This window comes from Vipera ursinii (genome assembly GCF_947247035.1).
Source record: "Vipera ursinii genome assembly, chromosome: 3".
Taxonomy (NCBI): Eukaryota; Metazoa; Chordata; class Lepidosauria; order Squamata; family Viperidae; genus Vipera; species Vipera ursinii.
Window position 1 is genome coordinate 143,134,042 of NC_139516.1, and position 26,284 is coordinate 143,160,325.

Here is a 26,284-nt window from a genome sequence, read left to right on the forward strand (position 1 = left end):
AATACACATTACAAAAGTTAAGAACAATTAAAATAATTAAATTTAGTCCTTGAATAAAATAAAATCCCTATTAAACTCCAATTAAAACCCAATTAAATAAAATTACAATTAAAATTCTCAGTCCTGGCCAGAAAGCTCAAAGAGCCAGGTCTTCAGGTCCCGGCAGAATGAACGAAGGTCAGGGGCAGTCCTAAGCTCTACAGGCAGCTGATTCCAAAGGGCAGGTGCACCCACAGAGAAGGCCCTCCCCCTGGGTGTTACCCGCCGGCAATCTTTTGCCGGCGGTACCCTGAGAAGGCCCTCCCTGTGGGAGCGCACAGGACGAAGGAAGCTTGATGCCGGCAGCAGGTGTTCCCTCAAATATCCCGGACCCAAGCCATTTAGGGCTTTATAGGTCATCACCAGCACCTTGAATCTCACCCGGAGGGCAACCGGAAGCCAATGCAGCTTGCGGAGCAGAGGTGTTACATGGGAGTATCGGGAAACCCCCATCACAACTCGCGCGGTTGCATTCTGCACCAGCTGAAGCCTCCGAGTGGTCCTCAAGGGCAGCCCCATGTAGAGAGCGTTGCAGTAGTCCAACCGGGAGGTCACGAGCACATGAGTGACTGTGCGTAGGGCATCTTGGTCCAGATAGGGCCGCAACTGGCGCACGAGGCGAACCTGGGCAAAGGCCCCCCTGGTCACGGCTCCTATATGATCTTCAAAACTGAGCCGCGAATCCAGGAGGACGCCCAAGTTGTGAGCCCTATCAACGGGGGTAACACCTCACCCCCCATCATTAAAGGTGGAATAGACTGGTTAACCCGAGATGCCGGTATGCACAGCCACTCAGTCTTGGCAGGATTGAGACGAAGCCTGTTTCTCCCCATCCAAACCCGGGCCGCCTCCAGGCAACGGGACATCACGTCGAGGGCATCACTGGGTTGGTTCGGGGTGGAAAGAAAAAGCTGGGTATCATCAGCATACTGATGATACCCCACCCCGAAACCACGAATGATCTTGCCCAGTGGCTTCATATAGATGTTGAACAGGAGGGGAGAGAGAACCGACCCCTGAGGAACTCCACAAGTGAGAGGCCTCAGGGTGGATCTCTGCCCTCCTGTCAACACTGACTGCAAGCGGCCCAGGAGATAGGAGAACCACTGCAAAACAGTGCCTCCCACTCCCAACCCCCTGAGACGCCACAGTAGGCTACCATGGTCGATGGTATCAAAAGCCGCTGAGAGATCTAATAGGACTAGGACAGAGGAACAACCCCTGTCCCGAGCCCGCCAGAGATCATTCACCAGCGCGACCAATGTCGTCTCCGTGCTGTACCCAGGCCTGAAGCCCGATTGGTACGGGTCAAGGTAATCAGTTTCCTCCAGGAACAGAGGAAGCTGATGCGCCACCACACTCTCAACTACCTTCACCAAAAAGCGAAGGTTGGAGACTGGACGATAATTATGTATGTATGTATGTATGTATCTATTTGTGATTTAAACAAGTAAAGTTACTAAAGAAAAATTGATATAATTAAACAACCACCCCTCCCACCTACACAAAGCTGTTTGTCAATAATTGGACAAACCACAAACTAACTTATATTATTTTTGTTGTTGTTAGCTGCAAAGTGATGTCCGAGCCATCACGACCCTATGGACAACTTTCCTCCAGGCCTTCCTGTCCTCTACCATCTTCTGGAGTCCATTTAAGCTCATGCCTACTGCTTCAGGGACTCCATCCAGCCACCTCATTCTCTGTCATCCCCTTCTTCTCTTGCCCTCAATCTTTCCCAGCATTAGGCTCTTCTCCAGTGAGTCCTTCCTTCTCATTAGGTGGCCAAAGTATTTGAATTTCAACTTCAGGATCTCGCCTTCTAAAGAGCAGTCAGGGTTGATCTCCTCTAGGACTGACCGGTTTGATCGCCTTGCAGTCCAAGGGACTCGCAGGAGTTTTCTCCAGCACCATAGTTCAAAGGCCTCAATTCTTTGGCGCTCAGCCTTTCTTATGGTCCAACTTTCACTGCCATACATTGCAACTGGGAAGACCATAGCCTTGACAACACGCACTTTTGTTGACAGGGTGATGTCTCTGTTTTTTAGTGTGCTGTCTAGATTTGTCATGGCTTTCCTCCCAAGGAGCAAACGTCTTTTAATTTCTTGGCTACAGTCCCTATCTGCAGTGATCTTGGAGCCCAGGAAAATAAAATCTGTCACTACCTCCATATCTTCCCCATCTATTTGCCAGGAATTGAGAGGGCTGGATGCCATGATCTTGGTTTTCTTAATGTTAAGTTTCAACCCAGGTTTTGGACTCTCCTTCTTCACCTGGAACAAGAGGCTCTTTAGTTCTTCTTCACTTTCTGCCATTAGAGTGGTATCATCTGCATATCGACAGTATACAGCCTTGCCAGACTCCTTTCCCAATTTTGAACCAATCAGTGCTTCCGTGTCCAGTTCTCACTGTTGCTTCTTGGCCCACATATAGGTTTCTCAAGAGACAAATAAGATGGTCTGGTACTCCCATCTCTTTAAGAACTTGCCACAGTTTGTTATGATCCACACAATCAAAGGCTTTAGCATAGTCAATGAAGCAGAAGTAGATGTTTTTCTGGAACTCTCTAGCTTTCTCCATGATCCAGCGTATGTTGGCAATTTGATCTCTAGTTCCTCTGCCTCTTGGAAATCCTGCCTGTACTTCTGGTAGTTCTCGATCCACACACTGCTGGAGTCTAGCTTGTAGGATTTTAAGCATAACTTTACTAGCATGAGAAATGAGTGCAATGGTGCGATAGTTTGAACATTCTTTGGCACTGCCTTTCTTTGGAATTGGAATGTAAACTGATCTTTTCCAATCCTGTGGCCACTGTTGAGTTTTCCAAATTTGCTGGCAAATTGAGTGTAGCACTTTTACTGCACTGTCTTTTAAGATTTTGAATAGCTCAGCTGGAATATTGTCACCTCCACTAGCTTTGTTGTTGCTCAGCTTTTCTAAGGCCCACTTCACTTCACATTCTAGGATGTCTGGCTCGAGGTCAGTGACCACATCATTGTGATTATCAGGGACGTTAAGCTCATTCTTGTATAGTTCTTCTGTATAATTTTTCTACCTCTTCTTAATCTCTTCTGCCTCTGTTAGGTCCCTGCCATTTTGGTCCTTTATCATGCCCATTTTGCATTAAATGTTCCCTACATCTCTCCAATTTTCTTGAAGAGATCTCTGGTCCTCCCTATTCTATTATTTTCTTCTATTTCTTTGCACTGTTCATTTAAGAAGGCATTCTTATCTCTTCTAGCTATTCTCTGGAATTCTGCATTCAATTGGGCGTATCTTTCTTTTTCTCCCTTGCCTTTCGCTTCCCTCCTTTCCTCAGCTATTTGCAAAGCTTCCTCACACAGCCATTTTGCTTTCTTGCATTTCTTTTTCTTTGGGATGGTTTTGGTTGCTACCTGTTGTACAGTGTTGCAAACCTCTGTCCATAGTTCTTCAGGCACTCTGTCTATCAGATCTAATTCCTTAAATTTATTTGTCACTTCTACTGTATATTCAACAGGGATATGATTTAATTCATACCTGAGTGGCCTAGTGCTTTTCCCTACTTTCTTCAGTTTAAGCCTAAATTTTGCAATGAGAACTCATGGTCTGAGCCACAGTCAGCTCCTGCTCTTGTTTTTACTAATTGTATAGAGCTTCTCCATCTTCGGCTGCAGAACACATAGTCAATCTGATATCTGTGTTGACCGTCTGGTGATGCCCATGTGTAGAGCCGTCTCTTGGGTTGTTGGAAAAGAGTGTTTGCTATGACCATCGTATTCTCTTGACAAAATTCTATCAGCCTGTGCCCTGCTTCATTTTGTACTCCAAGGCCAAACTTGCCTGTTATTCCGATTATGTTCTGGCTTCCTACTTTAGCATTCCAATCCCCCATGATGATAAGGACATCATTTTTGGGTGTTACTTCTATAAGGTGCTGTAGGGCTTCATAGAACCGGTCAATTTCATCCTCTTCAGCACTGGTGGTTGGGGCATAGACTTGGACTACTGTGATATTGAATGGTTTCCCTTGGATTCGAACTGAGATAATTTTGTCATTTTGAGGATTGTATCCCAGTATTGATTTTCCTACTCTTTTATTGACTATGAAGGCTACTCCATTTCTTCTGAGGGATTCTTGCCTGCAGTAGTATACCTGATGGTCTTCTGTATTAAATTCACCCATTCCTGTCCATTTTAGTTCACTGATACCTAAGATGTCGATGTTCAGTCTTGTCATCTCTTGTTTGACCACGTCCAGCTTTCCTTGATTCATGGATCTTACATTCCAGGTTCCTATGGAGAAAAAATCTTTACAGCATCGGACTTTCTTTTCACCAGCAGACACATCCACAGCTGAGAGTCCTTTCAGCTTTGGCCCAGTCGCTTCATTCTTTCTGGCGCTACTAGTACTAGCCCTCTGCTCTTCCCCAGTAGCATATTGGACGCCTTCCAACCTGAGGGGCTCATCTTCCAGCGTCATATCGTTTTGCCTTTTGGTACTGTCCATAGGGTTTTCATGGCAAAGATACTGGAGTGTGTTGCCATTTCCTTCTCCAGTGGATCATGTTTTGTCAGAACTCTCTGCAATGACCTGTCCGTCTTGGGTGGCCCTGCATGGCATAGCTCATAGCTTCATTGAATTACGCAAGCCCCTTCACCACGACAAGGCAGTAATCCATGAAGGGGTTATATTATCTACAAGGTTCATATCTTTTTTTTTCCATGGAAGTGTGACTGGGACTTTGACCTTCTCAGTTATAAGTGGATGAATGATTAAAAAAAATACTGAATATATTTCCTGCCTCATTTGCAAAAAAGAATCCAGCTATTTGGGATGTTTTTAGCAAAAGTTATCCCATGGAAATTGAATACTCAAGATACTCCAAAAAAAAATCAATGCTGAAACTGGGGAAAAAAACCTGCTATGGGGTATCATTTCCTAAGTGAGAAAAAGGGCAAGCTTACAGTTAAGGATTTGAGAATGTGGTAGTTCAAGATGATCCCCAAAGAATCTTTTCTTTCTATACATTTTGATCCTAAGATTTCTATACTTGGTGCCGTATGGCAATATCTCTTACATTGGACAAAGCAGCAGTTGTTAGCTGAAGATGTTTTTCAACAGCCACAGAGGAACTGAAAGCCTGCCATGTTCTGGTAGTATGTTGCCAGCAGAAACTACAGTGGTGCTTAAAAGTTTGTGAACCCTTTTATTCCTGCATAAAAATGGCCTAAAACATGATCTGTTCTTCACCAAAGTCCTACAACTTGACAGAGGGAAACCAAAAATATTATACTTGTTCATTGATTTATTGAAGAAAACGATCCAAAGCTACATATTTAATTTTGTTCTCTTTGTCTAGATTTAGTTGGGTTTTAGGTCATTTTATGCAGAAATATTGATAATTCAAGAGGGTTCACAAATTTTTATGCCACACTATACGATACCCAACGATGGACGATTGCACTTATTTTTTATGTGCATGTGTAAGAATAACTCAAGCTAGCCTTTTTATTTACTTAGTAATTATAGGTACTCCTCAACTTAAAACCACAGTTGAGCCCAAAATTTATGTTGCTAACTGAGAAAGGTGAGTTTTGTCCCATTTTACAACCTTTCTTGCCACAGCTGTTGAATGAACCACTGCAGTTTAATTTAATTTAATTTAATTTAATAATTTGATTTCTATACCACCCTTCTCCCGAAGGACTCAGGGCGGTGAACAGAGCAATACACAATAAAAATCAAATACAAAAATTAAAAAACCATTAAAAAACCATTAAACATCATGCCCATAAAATCAATACATATTAAGTTAAAAACTAATTTTAAAAACCCAACCCCATCCCATCAGACCAGGCCAGCTTGTTCAAAAAAGAATGTTTTAAGATCGCGCCGGAAGGAGCGAAGGTCGGGGGCCGTCCGGAGCTCAACCGGTAAGCGGTTCCAGAGGTCTGGCGCGCCCACAGAGAACGCTCTCCCCCTGGGGGGTCACCAATCGGCATTCTTTGATCGGCATTCTGCACCAGCTGGAGTCTCCGGGTGAACCTCAAGGGCAGCCCCATGTAGAGAGCATTACAGTAGTCTAGACGAGAGGTCACGAGCGCATGAGTGACTGTGCGCAAGGCATCCCAGTCTAGATAGGGCCGCAACTGGCACACCAGGCGAACCTGGGCAAAGGCCCCCCTAGTCACAGCTCCAATATGCTCTTCCAAAGAGAGCTGTGAGTCTAGAAGGACCCCCAAGTTGCGGGCCCTATCTACGGGGGGTAATAGCTCACCCCCCATGGCCAATGATGGAATAATCGGAATTTCCCGGGATGCCGGCACGAACAGCCACTCAGTCTTGTCAGGGTTGAGTCGAAGCCTGTTCCTCCCCATCCAGACCCGGACCACCTCCAGGCAACGGGACATCACGTCGAGGGCATCACTGGGGTGGTTTGGGGTCGAAATAAAAAGCTGGGTATCATCAGCATATTGGTGATACCCAACTCCAAAACCACGAATGATCTCACCCAGCGGCTTCATATAGATGTTGAACAGGAGAGGCGAGAGAACCGATCCCTGAGGAACTCCACAAATGAGAGGTCTCAGTGTCGATCTCTGCCCCCCTGCTGACACCGACTGCGAACGTCCCAGGAGGTAAGAGGAGAACCACTGGAGTTACATTAGTAACACTGTTTTTAAGCAATTCTAGCTTCCCTGTTGACTTTACTTGTCAGAAGCTCGTCAAAGGTGATCACATGACCTGGGACACTGCAGTTGTCAGGAGTCAGTTGCCAAACATCTGATCACATGACCATGGGGATGCTGTATCTGTTGTGTGAAATATGGTCAAAAGTCACTTTTTCAGTGGCCGTTGTAACTTTGAACCATCACTAAATGAACTGTTGTTAAGTCAAGGACTACCTGTAGTCTGTGCTAGAAAAGAGATCTGAGATTTCTAATAAATCTGAACTGGAACACAAATCAGATGGAATATGAATTCTGTTAATATTTCATATTAACATATATTCATATTTGAATATATGCCAAAGTCAATTGTGTACCAAAGTCAGGCCATCCGTCCTCAGCAACCTCTTTCCACACAACTTGAACTCTAGATAAAGCACCAGCTTTCCTAAAACTTCACCTCTCGGAAAAAGGGTACTGTAAATAACAATTAATTGAGTAATCAGTGTGCACATAAAATAGGCACATAAGACAGATAATTACTAAATTAAGACCTTCCACCTTGATATTTAACATGGCTCTTAAATTTCAAATTTTGGATTAGCAACTACTACAGGCAGTCCTCAACTTACGACGATTCATTTAGTGAGTGTTCAAAATTGCAATGGCACTGAAATAAGTGATATATGACTTGTCCATGCACTTACAACCATCATACCGTCCCCACAATCATGTGATCAAAATCCAGGCACTTGACAACTGGCATGTATTTGCCATCTGCAACCTTCCCACCCAACCTCTGACAAGCAAAGTCAGTGGGTGATGCCAGATTCACTTAACAAGTGTGTGGTTCACTTAACAACTGCAGTGATTTGCTTAACAATCATGGCAACAAAAGAAAACTTTGTAAAACCAGGCATGACTCATTTAACAACCAACTTGCTTACCAATGGAAATTCTGGTTGTAAGTCAATGACTACTTATCCTTCTAATGTAGGGGTCCCCAACCTGAGGGCTGCAGCCCGCTAACAGGCCGTGGCCACTTGGCCACTGAGCTGTATGAAGGGATGGTCAGTGCACACACACACACACACACACACACTCATTCTCCCCACACTTGTGCTAGTGCTACCCTGAGGATCCTGCTGACACTAGCATCACCCTGCCCCAAGCATCCCACCAGCACTAGCACCACCCCAAGCATCCTGCCGGCACTAGCATCATCCCGCTTTGAGCATTCCACCAGCACTAGCACTGCCCCAAGCATCCTGCTGGCGCTAGCATCGCCCTGCCCCAGTGTCCCAGTGTCACTAGTGCTACCCATAGCGTCCCGCCAGCGCTAGCGCCGCCCCATTTGCAGCACTTGCATCCACACAGCCCTGTTTGCACTTATGCAGCTGTTTGTATGCGCATGCACTCCCACATGGCCCATTTGTGCACACGCACATAGCAGTACCTGCCTCCCTTTCCGGGCCACCAAACCAAAAAGGTCGGAGACCTCTGTTCTAATGGATTTAATATGTGTGATATTAAATAGGAAGAGATTAATGAACAAATAATACAAACTAACAGCTGATGTTATTAACCTGTCATATGACTTCTAAAACTAGGTATTTGCTAGACAGCAACTCAAAACTCTGCAATGCAATGTATTCGGTAAAACAAATAGATAATCCAAACTGCTGAGGTTTACAATGCAGAATTTTGTGAAACAGCAGAACAATGGATACAGCTGATGTTTGGATTTCCTAATGTCAAGAAGAAAGCACTTTATTCATTATCAGTAGAGATTGTAAAATATGTTCTAGATACTGAGAAATTGAAATCTAAAAATGGGAGATATGGCCTCATAACAGATGGAAGTACTAATAAACTTCTATCTCATTGGTAAGCAGCTGTCCAATGATATACTGTATAACTGTAGATGTCTGGCTGTACATCTCTTCCAACCTGAATAAAACAGAAAATATGGACTAGAAATAGCAAAAAAAATCTGACAACATGGAATGGCATATAATATCCTATCCAAAATTTACAGTACAATAAAAAGTACATGACAGCATTTACAGTAATGGCTTTTATTCGTTGGAATAAAGAATTTAGTTAAGGCATTACAATCTTATTTAGAAACAACACACACACCTACATTACAGTCTTGTTTAGAAATTGTATATACAGTATATCTATTGTGTGTGGATGTATGTATATATGTCTGTGTATGTGTGTATATGTGTGTGTGTGTGCGTGCATATACATAGACACAAACACACACTTATATTCCTGCTTTAGGTCATTTATCAAATCATATGAACATTTATATTAAATATACAAGACAGTTGTCAGTCTTTAAAGTAATGCTGATTGACCGGTGATATGATGAATATGCAAGTTCTTAAACTGTCTGAAAAGATAACACTTCAACACTTTACTCCAGTGTTGAGGCAGACTAAAGAAACTCAATGTGCCATTAAATATCTCATGCACCAAAATGCAGTTGTAACTGGACTTTTTTTATATAACTGCAATTTCTGATCTATTGCAGACAATGAAACTGCTGAAACATCTACCCCCGCTGCAGCAAATATTCCATATTCTCAACGTTGAAATTCAAAGACACAAGAGCACACTGGTGGAAGACAAATGCACTACTCTTAGTAATATTAAAAAAAGATTTAATAAGCCAGCTGTTTTCATTTCTTGCAATGGGATATTCAATGGAGCAGGAATCCTTGTTAAAGTGCTCTGTCCATTCATCTATCCATCAACTGGCTGTTTTCTTCCTAAAGTGTGAAAAGGGAGTAAGAAATAGTAACCCAATTAAATTAAAGATATGAGATAAAGGGGGGGGGGAGAGGAAATACTGTAGTGCTGAATCTACTTTATGTCAACATCACCTATTCCTGATACTATTTCCACCATATCAATATACTTCTCCATACTTTGTGACATCTTATTCAAACCTCTTGCCTCTTTTCTTTTTGAGGATTTCATTAATACTACTCAACTGCTGCTTTCTGAGTTTTCTTCCTTGTAACTCTTTTACTATTTCTTCATATATTTGTTTTGCAGTTTGATCATGTGGTCTATATGAGCAATGTATCTCAGTGCATTTCTTGCCTTCACACAGAATCACTCACGTTTGTATTCAGTTCACATTTATTCAGCACCTATTTATTCTTGACTCTGTCCTCTTTTATCATGCTCCTTAGATACTCCATTTCCTGTATGTTTAGGTTATTCTTATATTTCTCCTGATATCCAATCTTCACTTCCATGCAACAGTGAGGACAAGCTCCCTTAACAATGTTCTAGGTTGTTTCAAGAACATTCATTTCCCATAACGGATGACATACAAACTTCTACTCAGCATTTGCAATCTTAAAATTTCTCAATTTCCCATATTTAGAAAACATTTTGTCAAGATATACAGTAATATTTTTGCTGTAGTCTATGTATGTATAACTGCAGTTGTTCACCTTATCTTGCCCATCAAACACAATCATCTTGGTCATTGATATACCACCTTTCAGATTTATATTCCTATTTAACATTTGTAACCAATCATTCAAGTTTGCAGCCAAATATTACATTATTTGTGTCATTAAGAACACATAGGTTCACATCTATTAACAAAACTCTATCATCACAAGCATCACAGGGATTCCTTATAGGTTTATTCATAAACATATTAAAATGCTTGCTTAATCACATATCCCTATCTTGTTCAATGCTCATTTGAAATCTCACCACAAATTCTATTAATTTTATGCATGGTTTACTCCCATCATATATTGCTTTGTATTCAGCAGCTAGTTTTTAATTTTGTACTCAAATAAAATATTCCATCATTTACTTTAACATACATTTTTCTCAATCAACATGTTGTTGTTGTTAGTTGCGAAGTCGTGTCCGACCCATCGCGACCCCATGGACAATGTTCCTCCAGGCTTTCCTGTCCTCTACCATCTTCTAGAGTCCATTTAGGCTCACGCCTACTGCTTCAGTGACTCCATCCAACCACCTCATTCTCTGTCGTCCCCTTCTTCTCTTGCCCTCAAACTTTCCCAGCATTAGGCTCTTCTCCAGTGAGTCCTTCCTTCTCATTAGGTGGCCAAAGTATTTGAATTTCAACTTCAGGATCTCGCCTTCTAAAGAGCAGTCAGGGTTGATCTCCTCTAGGACTGACCGGTTTGATCGTCTTGCAGTCCAAGGGACTCGCAGGAGTCTTCTCCAGCAACATAGTTCAAAGGCTTCAATTCTTTGGCACTCAGCCTTTCTTATGGTCCAACTTTCACTGCCATACATTGCAATTGGGAAGACCATAGCTTTGACTATACGGACTTTTGTTGACAGGGTGATGTCTCTGCTTTTTAGTGTGCTGTCTAGATTTGCCATGGCTTTCCTCCCGAGGAGCAAGCGTCTTTTAATTTCTTGGCTGCTGTCCCCATCTGCGGTGATCTTGGAGCCCAGGAAAATAAAATCTGTCACTACCTCCATTTCTTCCCCATCTATTTGCCAGGAATTGAAAGGGCCGGATGCCATGATCTTGGTTTTCTTAATGTTAAGTTTTAAGCCAACTTTTGCACTCTCCTTCTTCACCCGCAACCAAAGGCTCTTTAGTTCCTCTTCACTTTCTGCCATTAGAATGTTCTCATCTGCATATCTTAGGTTATTGATATGGTCTGGTACTCCCATCTCTTTAAGAACTTGCCACAGTTTGTTGTGATCCACACAATCAAAGGCTTTAGCATAGTCAATGAAGCAGAAGTAGATGTTTTTCTGGAACTCCCTAGCTTTCTCCATGATCCAGCATATGTTGGCAATTTGATCTCTAGTTCCTCTGGCTCTTCGAAATCCTGCCTGTACTTCTGGTAGTTCTTGATCCACATACTGCTGGAGTCTAGCTTGTAGGATTTTAAGCATAACTTTACTAGCATGTGAAATGAGTGCAATGGTGCGATAGTTTGAACATTCTTTGCAACTGCCTTTTTTGGAATTGGAATGTAAACTGATCTTTTCCAATCCTGTGGCCACTGTTGAGTTTTCCAAATTTGCTGGCAAATTGAGTGTAGCACTTTTACAGCATCGTCTTTTAAGGTTTTGAATAGCTCATCTGGAATACTGTCACCTCCATTAGCTTTGTTGTTGCTCAGCTTTTCTAAGGCCCACTTCACTTCACATTCTAGGATGTCTGGCTTGAGGTCAGTGACCACATCATTGTGATTATCAGGGACATTAAGTTCACTCTTGTATAGTTCTTCTGTGTAATTTTTCCACCTCTTCTTAATCTCTTCTGCCTCTGTTAGGTTCCTGCCATTTTGGTTCTTTATCATGCCCATTTTTGCATTAAATGTTCCCTTCATCTCTCCAATTTTCTTGAAGAAATCTCTGGTCCTCCCTATTCTATTATTTTCTTCTATTTCTTTGCACTGTTCATTTAAGAAGGCATTCTTATCTCTTCTAGCTATTCTCTGGAATTCTGCATTCAATTGGGTGTATCTTTCTTTTTCTGCCTTGCTTTTCACTTCCCTCCTTTCCTCAGCTATTTGCAAAGCTTCCTTGGACAGCCATTTTGCTTTCTTGCGTTTCTTTTTCTTTGGGATGGTTTTAGTTGCTACCTCTTGTACAATGTTGCGAACCTCCGTCCATAGTTCTTCAGGCACTCTATCACACGGGTTGGCAACCCGCAGCTCCAGAGCCACATACAGCTCTTTAAGCCGTCTCCTGCGACTCCCAGTCCTCCTCCGCCATGTGCAGTTCTGAAAAAAAAGTGGGAATAAAAAAGTCCCATTAAGTGAATGGGGCAGCTGAGGTTTGGAGAGCTGCTGCCTTCGTCTGCATTTCTTTCGGGGCCAAAAGAAACACGAAGGCAGCAGCTCTCCAAACGGGGCAGCAGAGGTTTGGAGAACTGCTGCCTTTGTCCGCGTTTCTTTCGGAGCTGAAAGAAACGCAGATGAAGGCAGCAGCTCTCCAAATGGGGCAGCGATTTGGAGAGCTGCTGCCTTCGTCCGCGTTTCTTTCGGGGCTGAAAAAACACAGACGAAGGCAGCAGCTCTCCGAACCTCCGCCGCCCCATTCCCATTGAGAGAATGGGGCAGCGGAGGTTTGGAGGCCCCTGGGGGAGGGGCAGGGTGCTCGAGTGTCTCCGGCGGCGCCCGGGCTGAAGGCGGCGCTGCAACCCAGCACCCGTCACCAGGGAGACCTGTTGCCGCTGCTGCGCAGGTTCCTCCTGGCTTGGGGGAGCCACGCTGCGGGAGACACTCACGCGGCTTCCTTCGGCCGGGGAAGGGCCCGTTGCCTCTGAGGGGGGCCTGGGTGGGATTCTCTGAAAGGCCGTTTCCTTCGTCTTCGCGCGGCTCGGCCTGCGAGTCCTCCCCGGTAAGCTGGCGGCACCGGGCAGCGACAGGTGCATGCGGCTCAGAATGCGGCGCAGGCATCGGGGCTGCTAAGGATCAGCGCAGTGCAAGTTATCCAGGGCAGGAGCTGATCCCGAAGCTTCACAAAAGGCAGAAAGAAAAAAGCCTCAGAGACAGAGAGCGCAGGGCGGGGGGAGAGCAGTTATTTCTGAGGGAGGAAAAGCCAGGACGGCAGAGCCATCCATACTAGAGGTTTATGGGGGCAGGGCTGGTGCACGTTTTGCCTTGTTCTGTGCACGTGCATGTGTGCACGCATGCATGCACACATTTTGCGGCTCCCACTTTTTTGTGTTTGTGACAGAACCAGTTCCGAGTGGCTCTTTTGCTGTTTCAGGCTGCTGACCCCTGGTCTATCAGATCTAATTCCTTAAACCTATTTGTCACCTCTACTGTATATTCATCAGGGATATGATTTAGTTCATACCTGAGTGGCCTAGTGTTTTCCCTACTTTCTTCAGTTTAAGCATAAATTTTGCAATGAGAACTCATGGTCTGAGCCACAGTCAGCTCCTGCTCTTGTTTTTACTGACTGTATAGAGCTTCTCCATCTTCGGCTGCAGAACACATAATCAATCTGATTTCTGTGCTGACCGTCTGGTGATGCCCATGTGTAGAGCTGTCTCTTGGGTTGTTGGAAAAGAGTGTTTGCTATGACCATCGTATTCTCTTGACAAAATTCTATCAGCCTGTGCCGATTCATTTTGTACTCCAAGGCCAAACTTGCCTGTTATTCCGGTTATCTTTTGGCTTCCTACTTTAGCATTCCAATCCCCCATGATGATAAGGACATCATTTTTGGGTGTTAGTTCTATAAGGTGCTGTAGGGCTTCATAGAACCGGTCAATTTCATCCTCTTCAGCACTGGTGGTTGGGGCACAGACTTGGACTACTGTGATATTGAATGGTTTGCCTTGGATTCGAACTGAGATCATTTTGTCATTTTGAGGATTGTATCCCAGTATTGCTTTTCCTACTCTTATTGACTATGAAGGCTACTCCATTTCTTCTGAGGGATTCTTGCCCACAGTAGTATACCTGATGGTCATCTGAATTAAATTCACCCATTCCCGTCCATTTTAGTTTGCTGATTTCTAAGATGTCGATGTTCAGTCTTGTCATCTCTTGTTTGACCACGTCCAGCTTTCCTTGATTCATGGATCTTACATTCCAGAACCGGTCAATTTCATCCTCTTCAGCACCGGTGGTTGGGGCACAGACTTGGACTACTGTGATATTGAATGGTTTGCCTTGGATTCGAACTGAGATCATTTTGTCATTTTGAGGATTGTATCCCAGTATTGCTTTTCCTACTCTTATTGACTATGAAGGCTACTCCATTTCTTCTGAGGGATTCTTGCCCACAGTAGTATACCTGATGGTCATCTGAATTAAATTCACCCATTCCCGTCCATTTTAGTTTGCTGATTTCTAAGATGTCGATGTTCAGTCTTGTCATCTCTTGTTTGACCACGTCCAGCTTTCCTTGATTCATGGATCTTACATTCCAGGTTCCTATGGAGAAAAAAAATCTTTATAGCATCAGACTTTTCTTTCACCACATCCACAGCTGAGCGTCCTTTCGGCTTTGACCCAGTTGCTTCATTCTGACACTGCTAGCACTAGCCCTCTGCTCTTCCCCAGTAGCATATTGGACACCTTCCGACCTGAGGGGCTCATCTTCCAGCATCATATCTTTTTTCCTTTTGGTACTGTCCATGGGTTTTTCATGGCAAAGATACTGGAGTGTGTTGCCATTTCCTTCTCCAGTGGATCACGTTTTGTTAGAACTCTCTGCTATGACCTGTCCGTCTTGGGTGGCCCTGCACAGCATAACTCATAGCTTCATTGAATTATGCAAGCCATTTCGCCACGACAATGCAGTAATCCATGAAGGGGTCAATCGACATAGAATATTTTTTTTACATCATTCCATTTGTACATGTCCTGCTGAAGAGTAAATCCAATCTTCATAACCACTGCTTGGCAAAAAAAAACATATTTAACTTCAGAAATGTACTTCTTGTACGATTTTGATCAGAATTCTATCAAATGCCTTTCCAAATGCATGTAATAAATTCATTGCAAGATAGTTTTGCGTTCACTTATGCCGCTTTTCCATTTATGGAACAGTAACAGCATTTTTCAACTATCTGGCACAGATGTAGTCTGCACACATTTAATAAACAAATTGCACAGCCATTTGTTGACTATACCATAACCATGTTTTAATATTTCTCCAATTCTATCATCTAAACTTGCAGCCCTGCCTTTGTCTTCATTTTACCACAATATTTTTATTACATTTTTCTTGACGTTAATATGTCACTGTAATTCCATACAAATCTTTAAAATACTTCATCATTCCCTTATTCTACTTTTTTTCCAAATGATTTTATCACTGCCTGGCTTTGATTGCCTAATTTCAAGTCAGTTTTTTATTTCCATAAAATCACTTTTTATATTTTATTTACTATATTTTTGTGACTGTATTTTTATGTACATGCTACAAAAACTTATTTTTAGTAATTGTTTTCTTTTATGCATTTTCTCATCCACATATTTTAATCTCATTACACATCTTTTTTCATACTTCTCATTAGTGTAATCTCCAAACACTTCTAACACAATTCTTTTCTCTCCCAAGCTGCTTCCACATCTTTTTCCCCTTGTCTATTTTTCACTCATTTGATTGAAACATCAATTTCTAATATTTTAGACTCATATTTTATCTTCCTATGCTCTGATTTCATTTACTTTTCCTGCTTCCTTGTCAATTTTTTTCCTAAGATACTTGCTTGACATTATCAAAAAATAGTCTATGTCTCATTTAAAGTCTCTCATGCTACCATATGCTTCACTTATCGCAGTGTTTCAGTATAGACAATCAAATCAATCATGGTCTTAGATATATATTAATTCTTTTATCAGGTGTACTATGAATTCAGTTAGGCTTAAATCATATGTTTGAAACAAGCAGACATTTTTCCAAGTATGTATTCACCGGTCACTATTCTCATCCACTTTGGCTTCTCTAGTGGCCAAAAAACATTTTGCATTATGTTTCTAAGTCATTGCCTTATCCTTTCATGCCATCTAACAGAATATTTTTCCTATGGATCATGTTCATTCAAAATGTTGCACAAATTTTCTCAAAACACATGACTGGGTGATTCTTTTATTATCATTACTGGAGCAGAACAGGCAATTATCACCCACCTCTGGATTCTTATTTTCATATTCTCCCATAACAACCTACAAGACTCTAGTTCAAACTTTCTGACATACGTTCCAATCTTCTCATTCACTATTAAATCTACAACTCCATATATTAATCAAGGCCACTCCTCAAGATAAGACTACTTTCATTCCTATTTCATTGTTCCCCTTACTTTTAGACTGATAGACATCATATAACACTATTTTTTATTTGTTAATTCATAGTCTGTAGATTTATTTCTCTTATATTCCAAGTCCCCATACCATGATTATCAGATTGGTTCATAGATATTGACCTCTACTGCTAAAATCTTGTATCCATATGCAAATAATTGACTAAATTATTACCCAAACTGTAAAAACTGGTTTTAACTATTCTTGGTATTACTCCTCTTATAGACCTGTTTGAAAATCATTTAAGTGTAGCTATCAGGGCTTTCCCTTAATTGATGATAGATGATAGGGTTTTAGTTAGTTATTTTAGAAGCATTTTTTTTCCTATTGGCATGATGGAAGAAATTTGCTAAGAAGCTATTCACAAATCCTTTTGCTATTCTATCTTGTTCGAAATGCCCAGTAATATTTACAGTAGTCTGTACAAGCAGGCAGAAAAACAATTATGTATAACCAATTGATGTTCTGGATGCTTTATATAAAATGACAGGAATTGAATTAAACAAAATGTGTAAATATATAAAAGATAAATGAATCTAAGATACCAATAGGTACCAAATGGGTAGAATCCATAGACAGTAGAAATGTTTAAGAGACAGCAATGATAATAACAGGTGATAATAGCAATAAAGATAAATGGGAATATTAACAAAGAAATTGTATAAGGGTGATGAGTAGGGCTTATTTGTAAAGAGGAAATAAGCAAGTTCATATAGAATAGATTGGTTAAGAAAATAACGGAAAAAGATGGATAGGACACATTTACATTAAGAGAAAATTGATGTAAAAATGCTGAATTGATGAACAGAAAGGTAAAGAAGAAACAGAAGCAAAATAAGATTGTATGCCGTGAATATAAAACTGCAAAAAAGTTGTAGATGGAAAAAAATGGCAGAGCATAATCTAAATAGAGAATGCATATGGTTAGGTAGGAACCAAAAGACCAAAAAATAAGATAGTACATGAAATGTGACAGAAGAACAACTGTTGATTGCATAAGAGAACTCTTAGAAAAAGAGATTGAAAGAGACCAAAGGAAGTAAGACCAAGAAAGACTACACTAAAAAATTGAGATAAATGTAAACAGGATGGGCAAATGAGTGTATAGAAAAAAGGAAGCAATAGCCTGTCCAGAACATTATTCGCCAAAATAAATATGGAAGGGTGAGATAGCAGCGCAAGATGGGACAAAATGAAGCAAAGGGATGAAGAGACGGAAAGGGAAGAGGCAGAGGAGAAACCGGTAAATGAATGCAACTGGATAACTAGACACAGACTACTAGGGTTCAGGTACCAATGGAAATGAAGATTAATGGGTGAGGTAAGAAAATGGAGGGATGAGCTTATGTGTCAGCTTGACTGAAGACAAGGATGAAGAAAAGCACTTTTCTTCCTTCCTTAGAACCTCATGAGAGGTGGAGCTCTCTGGCCAGGAGTGTCCCAACAGCCTCAAAACTTGGCTTCAGTCTTTTCTTCAACCACCACCACCACTTCCTCCAACGATGCATATGGCAGACCAGCTCCTCCTCACCACTTTCTCCCTCCTCCTCCTCCTCCTCTCCCTCCTCCCCTTTCATCGCTCCTCCCCCTTTCTCCCGGCGGCCATTGGCCCAATCCCCGCCGCCCCCTCACGCCGCCGCTCAGCTGAGGAGACAATGGGCGAGCAAAGAAGGGGAGGGGGAGGAGGAAGAGGATGGCGCTAGGCAAGGCGAGAGCCCGGCTGTGTGGCGCTTTCTCTGCGCTCGATTAGTGATCCTTAGAGGGAGAGCCAGCCAGGCGCCGAAGCGAGGCGCTGGGAGGGACACCGAGTGGTGGTGGTGGCGGCGGCGGCGGCGGCGGGTACAAGGAGTCCTTGCCACTGCAGCTGCTACCTCCTCCTCCCCCCCTCCCCCTCCCCGCTCTCCCGCGCCTCGCGAGCAAAGTGTGCGAGAGTGCGAGTGTGAGTGAGTGAGCGAGCCCCGTTGCGCAGCTTGGTTTGCGCACAAGCACCACCAGCAGCGGAGGAGGAGGGCGGCAGAGGCACCACCACCAGCACCACCAGCGCCCGGGCATTTGAGGAGAGGAGCGCTGTGGAGCGAGGCAGATACACGCATATCTGAGGGGGGGGGGGGGAGGAGGAAAAAAAAAAAAGCGAAGCAGCACCAGAGGCCACACCAGACACCCAAGTGAGACAAAAGTAGCTCCAAACCAGCACCCAACTCCACCTTGGGAGGCAGGCGGCAGGCGGGCGCCTCAGCATGGCTTCCGAGGAACTCTACGAGGTAACAGCCCCAAATGCTTCCCCCTCTCTCCTCGTCCCCGCCTTCCTTATTCCCGCCGCCCTCCCCCCCCCGCTTTTTTTCGGGGTGTGTGAGGGCTAAAATCCGGCGCCCCCTCTCTCCCCAGTTTCTTTTGGCTTCTGGCTTTTCTTGGCGGGGCCCTCTCTCTCTCTGTGTGTGTCTGTGTGTGAGAGAGTGTGAGTGTGTGTTTCCAAACTGCGAGCCTGCCTCTCTTCCCTCCCCCAGTTTCGCTAAGAGGACGGAAATATGACTGAAAGCAGGAGACGGTAAAGTGTAACCATTGGCTTGCGCTTTCTCTCACTCCCTTTTTTTTCTAAAAAAAAACCACCCTCTTTCTCCCCCCCCCCCTTTTCAACTCCACGGCCACCCCTTTACCCCTCTCCGGTCTCGCCACGAGGAAGGGAAGGGAAGGGAAGGGTGGGTGCCGGACATTAGGTAGCGGCGCTGACAGCCGCGACTTGCCCAGACCCTCTCGCGCACAAAAGTGTTTTGATAGTGTGCAAAAATGTGCTGCAGAAGTCGTGCCCGCTTTTTTTTTTTTTGAGGGTGGTGGTGGTGGGGGGGGGGGGAAGGCGAAAGGAAGGGTTATCTTCTCTTTGGAAAAGTAGATTGACACCTTTGCCTGGGAAGCCAGCTGGGTTGATGGCAAAACACGAAAGATCCAAAACTTAATACTATACTCTACATTCTTTAGCAGAATGAACAAGTTTGGGGAGGTTTTACGTTGAGTGGAGGGTCGGCTGGTTCAAACGCATGCTATTTTATTTGAAGGACGCCCAGGTGATTACGTGTGGTAGCTTCGTTGGCTTTGCTTGAGGATGGAGGAAGGCGACTTTTCTTAACTTTGAATTTCCAGTCTTTTGATGTATTGTACAGGCACCGAATGGGATTCCTTTTGGATGCAGTTTCCTGGTTTTTTTAAAAAAAATACTTTATGGAGTATTTTATATAGGTGAACGTTGAATTAAATTTTTGAAATCATTCTAATTCATTTGGTAGTTAAAACTCATGGAAGACCCAGTGCTAGTTTTCTTCTACCATTGACAAATACTTAGACAGGTTTGATAGATTTGTGTGTTTAATTGACTAGCAACAGTTTGGAACCTTAAAATTACTAAAATATATTAAATAATAGTACAAAATATAGGGTACAAGTCTTTAACATACATACTAGGGATTGTGTTCCACTGACTTTATAACTTTAGTAAAACAAAATTGTGTTGTACTTCGAATGTTGTATTCTAAGTGATGCTGTAGGAAGAATTTAGGAACTGAGAATATTTCCAGTTCAGCAAATCAGTGGACAATAATCCATATCTATGAGTGAGTAGAGTTTAGTTTTTAAACAACGTTTTTGAACTAATAATCTGATTGAAGATTATGTGTCACTAAGTGTTCACTCTTAAGGGACCACATAGTTAGATTTCCTCTAGGATTATCTATCCCCAGTCTGGTCCTTTTTAAGTTTTCCAGTAGTGTACCTGTCACTGCTCTAGTGGAGTCCATCCATCTTATGATTGGTCATCTCTTTAACCTTTTCCAATACTAAAAACTTGTCAAGAGAGCTAAATCTTTGCATAATGTGTTCCAAATATCATTTGAACTTGGACATTTGTGTTTTGGATGAGCATTCTGAATTGATTTGTTTTATCAGCCAGTAATCTGCAACCTCAGTTTAAGAGATTATAAAAGTAAATTATGACTAAAGATGCCAAAGATTTGGGGGATCTTTAGAGGGCAGTACAAGCATTATTTGAGGGAATTGTCAGTAATATAAGCAACAGGTTCAAATCTGTTGGGATTTTTGAACCTGTATTTCATAAGTGCTTATGTTTTCTGCATTGTTTTTCTCTAGGAAGGTCATTGGACAATTTAATCCTGTTCCTTATTTCCGATGTTGGGAATTCTTGAATCTTGTCCAGAAATGGAATTTAAAAGTTGCTTACGGCTATAGTAACCCATACTGTTGATTGCACAAAATGGTCCCCTCCAAGATGCATTGTGTTTACTTTATCACTCAGTCATGTTAATTGGGCTATAGAAAACTAACCCTATAAATTAAAGAACTTGGAAAAATGCTTGAGAAAGCAAATTAAGATATTTAAAACTATGGCAGGTGCTTTATATAAGTACACTATTTGGACCTTAACTGTAATGAAAGGATTAAGGCTATTATTGAAGCTGAGTTAGGTGTAGAAACTTTACAAATATTCTTGGACTTTTTAAAAACGTTATACAGTCTGCTTTACTGTTGAAAAATTTAGTAAGAAAATTAAAATCAGTTTCTTGATAATCATATGTTTCAGATGGAAGAGACCTGAAACTTGTTATATTTATAAAAGATAATTGGGCTTTTTTCAGTTGAGATGTATTGTTCAGATAAGTTATGATACTGGGATTCTCTAATTTTTTCAGATAGTTGTTTGGAATTACTGCATTAAGAGGCAACAATATAATCTCAAATGATTAAAACAAGATACACCTATTTTTATAAAAATGAAATATAAACTTTATAGAAATATATGTGACAATCCAATTAGGGAATGGTGTTGATAAGATCTTCAAAGCATTTTAATTGGAAAAACATGGATTTATAAATTATTTGATGAATTTGTGTCTCTGTGTACAGAAGATTGTAGAAAAGAGACAGACTGCAGTTTATGCAAAACAACTTTACCAACCTTTGCTTTCTTACAAAAAGAAATTACTAGGAGAAATTGTGGATTAAATTTATTTGTACTGGATTTAATCATCCTTTGGTTTATAAAAGAGTTGAAAGGATGGTATGAACATCAAGTGGAAAAAATACTTGTGCAAAAGTTAAATACTTGTCCCAATTTGTTTCAAAAAAAAAGTTTTTAGGAATTAAATAGAAATTTATTCAAGATGTTGCATAAACCATGAGCAGCATTAATCTATCTTCCTTCTACCCACCCACCCATCCACTCACCCATCCATTTATGGCATGGGCATTATCCTATGCATTTTTTTTGAAGCTTGATGAAATGTCCTCCATTTATCCTCAAAACTTTAGAAAGTAATTAGTAAATTACTTGTGTTACTGAGTGACCCAAGTCAGGAGCATATACATACTACCTTTAAGAATGAGTTCTCTTTAAGAAATTTACAATCAGTAAGAATTTTTGTCAATGCTGATGGTATTCCAATGATGGTCCAATTGTTTTGGAATTGCACCCAAGGTGCAATCACTACTAATAAAGAATTTGTAGCTCAGGGTTGAAATGAGGGGTCCTTGGTGCTCTCTGAGCTTGCTTGTTTTCTTGCAAATGTTTCATTACCCTAACTAGGTAACATCATCAATGCTAGGAAGGTGTTTGCTGTCAGGTTATATTCTTGTGTCTTGCCTGTCTGCCTGGGTGGGTGGGGGCTGTCTTAGAGATTCTTTAGTTGGGCTGTTTACTAATGGCTCTTTAGCAGTTTTTTCATTGGGCTATTGCTTACTTGATTGTTGTTGGTCTGAAGGTGACCTTGGAGTTAATCTATGCTGATCTTAGTGGTGATTAGTGGTGGGGAGGTGCTGCAGTCTTTTTCTCTTTTGGGCTGGTTGATTGTCTCTTTTGCATAATCTGTAGATGTTGTTAATGTCTATGTGTGTATTAATGGCTGATTTGTCAGAGTGCCAGGCTTCTAGAAGTTCCCTGGCATTTTTGGATTTGGCCTGGTCTAGGATTGTCACGCGGTGGCTCAGTGGGTTAGGACGCTGAGCTTGTCGATCAGAAGGTCGGCAGTTTGGCGGGTCGAATCCCGAGTGCCGCGTAGCAGAGTAAGCGCCTGTTACTCGTCCCAGCTTCTGCCAACCTAGCAGTTCGAAAGCACGTAAAAATGCAAGTAGAAAAATAGGGACCACTGCGGTGGGAAGGTAACAGCGTTCCGTGCGCCTTTGGCGTCTAGTCATGCCGGCCACATGACCACGGAGACGTCCTCGGACAAGCGCTGACTCTTCGGCTTTGAAACGGAGATGAGCACCGGCCCCTAGAGTCGGAAACGACTAGCATGCATGTGCGGGGGAACCTTTACCTTTACCTTTAGGATTGTCACATTTTCCCAATTGAAAACATGGTTAAATTGTGAAATTAAAGAATTTTCATCATGCCTTCTGACTGCCAGTTGGTGTTCATAGATGCATTCTGCACCTATCACTATACCTTTGCTTTCTTTTGCCATAGTCATTCTACTTCTCCTTGCAGGTTTTTATATTTTCTCCAGGTTTTTTTTTCCAATTCTTCTGCCATGTCCATGTTCCAGATTTTTTTTTCTTATTGACAATTATTAGGTTTGGGGGTATTACAAGGTAGGTGTTTGTCAGTTTGAATTCTTATGGCAAGAATGAAACTTTGGCAGCTACTTGCCTCTTCGTTTCAACTTGCCATTAGAGTAAATGGGGGGAGATGTTGCTTTAGAATGGGTTAGAATGGAGAAACAAACCTCTGCAGTTCTGCTGAAGACCATGAGAACCTGAAACCATTCCAAGGACACTGCAGCAGGTGTGGAGAGGGAGCAGACTGTTCTCATAATTGTTTACATGGGCTATATGAGAGGGTGGGGGTTTGGCCGGAGAAATTATTGTTTAATTCTATGAACTGGTGTCTGGGAACCTCAGAGTTAGTTTTGTTTCAACGTTACCATGTCATGTATTCAATAAACAGTAAGTTTTTTGGAAACTGAATGAACCTTATTTAGTTTTTTGAGCTGGATGTTGACATCTAAAGTCCCAGAACACTCTTAACTTCTTCATTTTCTATTGTTGTTGTTCATTTGCTAAGTTGTGTCCAACACTTCATTTTCTATTATTTTGCCTATTTTGTAGTGCCCCCATTTCTTCCATGGAAGGAAACAGCATTTCTTACAGATATTCCAATGTGTCATTGCTTATTTATCATGCTGTTGTTTGTAGTCAGTCTGTATGATTTTCTTGTAGCAGCTCACTTGATGGTCCACTGTTTCTTCAGCTTCTTTGCATTTACTGTCTGTTGCTGTCTTCTGAATTTGTCTGCTTTTGTTCTTAAGGCTTGTTCTCATGTAGCCAGAATTAGCCCCTCGATTGCCTTCTTCAATTTTTCTCCCCTTGGCCTTTGCCAGGTCTTGTTGTTATTTGATGGTAGTTTTAAAAAAATGTACCGGCATGTAATAATTTGTGTTACCATGTCTTTTTTCTGTTCTTCATTTGGTCTTTCTGTTTAGCCAGTTTGGTGTCTCCAATGTTCAATAATCCTTTATGGTACACTAGTTTCAGTGAATCTTCTTCACTCTCCTTCAGATATTCTTCCAATGTCCCTTTTTCTTCTTCGGCTATCTGGTGTACTTGCAACATTTGGTGACCACCTATTTTCCTTGGTAAGTAAAGTCTGTCAGCATCATTGCATAGATAAGGGCATGATTTATTGTTACTATTTTTCTGGTCCTCCTATTCAAGGCTTTTAGTTCTGCTTGAAGCCAGTCCACTATTCCAGTTGTTTATCTAATGACTGGAATTGCAGGTATTTAATCACACTGATGGTATTTTCTCCACTGGGTTTAGACTTTAATATATTTTTCACTCTAATGATATATTTACTTCTAACCTTGGCTTGAGTATGCTTGATGTTGTCAGCTTGAAGGATGCCTAGGTATTTGTAGTGATCATCTTCATCCAAACTCTTAATATTATTCCCATAGGGCATCTTGATTCCTTCAGTTTTCCCTAGTTTTCCCTTTTTGATGGTGAGTGCAGTACTTTTGCCCGGTCCAAATTCTTTTTCAGTATTTTGGTTATATATATATGGATAATTAGAATAACAGAGTTGGAAGGGACGTTGTAGGTCATCTAGTCCAAGCCCCCACCCAAACAGGGGACCCTACACCTTCTGACAGATAAGGCCCAGTGTTCAAGTCTGTCAAGATCCATCTGCATCTTGAACCTATCATCTAGGGCAGGGGTGTCAAACTGCCGGCCCGCTGGCCAGATGTGTCATCTGTAAGCCGTGCTCACCCCATTTCCAGCAATGGCAAAACTCTCCTGATACGTTCCGCAACATCACGTGACGTCGCAAATTTGAAATGTCTGATCTAGGGTGTTGACTATTCCTGCCAGTTTAGTATCATCTGCAAATTTGTTAAGTTCCCCTTCTATTCCCTCAACTAATTTGTTTATGAATATATTGAAGAATACTGGGCCTAAGACAGAACCTTGTGGTACCCACTGCTTACTTCCCTCCATGTAGACATAGTACCATTAAGGACTACTTGTTGAGTACTGTTTGTCAGCCAGTTACAAATCCATCCAATGGTGATGCTATCCCACTTTTTTCTAGCTTTCCAAGAAGTGGATTGTGGTCTATTTTGGTCTAATGTTAATTAGCAATTCTATTTCAGGTGGTCTTTTTCGTATAGCTTCAGATAATCCATATAAAGGAGGTGGGACAGACTGACTTGTTTTTGATGTTTATAGACATGGCATGACTTGTTTAGTATTGTTAACAGAGGAATTAGTCCAATAGCAAACAATAGTGCTGATAGTGAGGTTTACTTGAAGAATTCTCTTTATATTATCCCCTCTCAGTCTATCACCATTGACCAACCATATCTTCCATTGTGCTATTGATCTTTGCACAAAGTTTCTAATGTTTCAATTAATTCTTGTTATTTCTAGGGATTTGATTATACAATCATTTGGCAGGGAGTTGAATGTCTTCTGGTAATCAATCCAAGCTACATTAGTGTTGATCTTCCTTCTCTTGCAGTTTTTTATTCTTCTGCTGTTTGAGCAGTTACCTTTCTGTTCAGGTAGAAGGAATTTGTTTTCAGCTAGATGTTGTTGACCGCATCAGCTACCACACCAGTTAGCAATTTGAAAGTTGCTGGTTAGCAGGTAATTAGTCTGTAGTTTCCTGGTGCAGCCCCTTTTCTTGGAACTTTCATTGTCAGATAAGCTTGGCCACACGTTAATCAATCCTCAACTTTACCACCTTGCAGTATGTTGTTAAACTGCTTGACTTGGTGGAGACCAGTCAGATGTTTCAACGAAAAACCATGCAGTTCATCTTCACCTGCTGCTGAACAAATCTTGATCTTCCATGCCCTTTTTCTACCACTTCTACTGTTATTACAATTTCTTTTATTTTATCTTTTTTATTCTTTTCCAATTCCTTTATCCAAACTGCATTCATGTTATATTTCTTTGGGTTGTCCCATAGCTGTGCCCAGAACTTCACCTCTTCTTCCTTGTCATTTGTTAATTGCTTCACTGCAGTCTTTCCATTGTTGGATTGATAGAAAACACTCTGATTTCACTGAAATTGGAAATTCTGCCTATAGTGTATCATTCAAGCTTTATATTTGCTGATCTCCTTGGCTATAGCTGTTATTTATTTTATTTCCAGTGCTTCCTTGATCTTGTTTGTAGGTGATTTTTCTTGATCAGGTATTCTTTAGTCTTTTTGCTCATCAGCTTACTTTCTTTCATCTATACCAGACATGTCAACCTTGCGACATCATGTGATGTCGCACAAC

General features: G+C 41.7%; 1 protein-coding gene across 1 annotated transcript in view; it reads left to right on the forward strand.

Moving 5' to 3' along the window:
• The first annotated feature begins 18,223 nt into the window (after positions 1 to 18,223).
• Positions 18,224 to 26,284, forward strand: part of CDYL (chromodomain Y like) — a 116,625-nt gene continuing 108,564 nt past the window's right edge. The window contains exon 1 of the mRNA XM_083361178.1: positions 18,224 to 18,757. Within this exon, the coding sequence (XP_083217304.1) occupies positions 18,734 to 18,757 (24 nt within the window). The 5' untranslated portion in view covers positions 18,224 to 18,733. The remainder of the gene's footprint in view (positions 18,758 to 26,284) is intronic.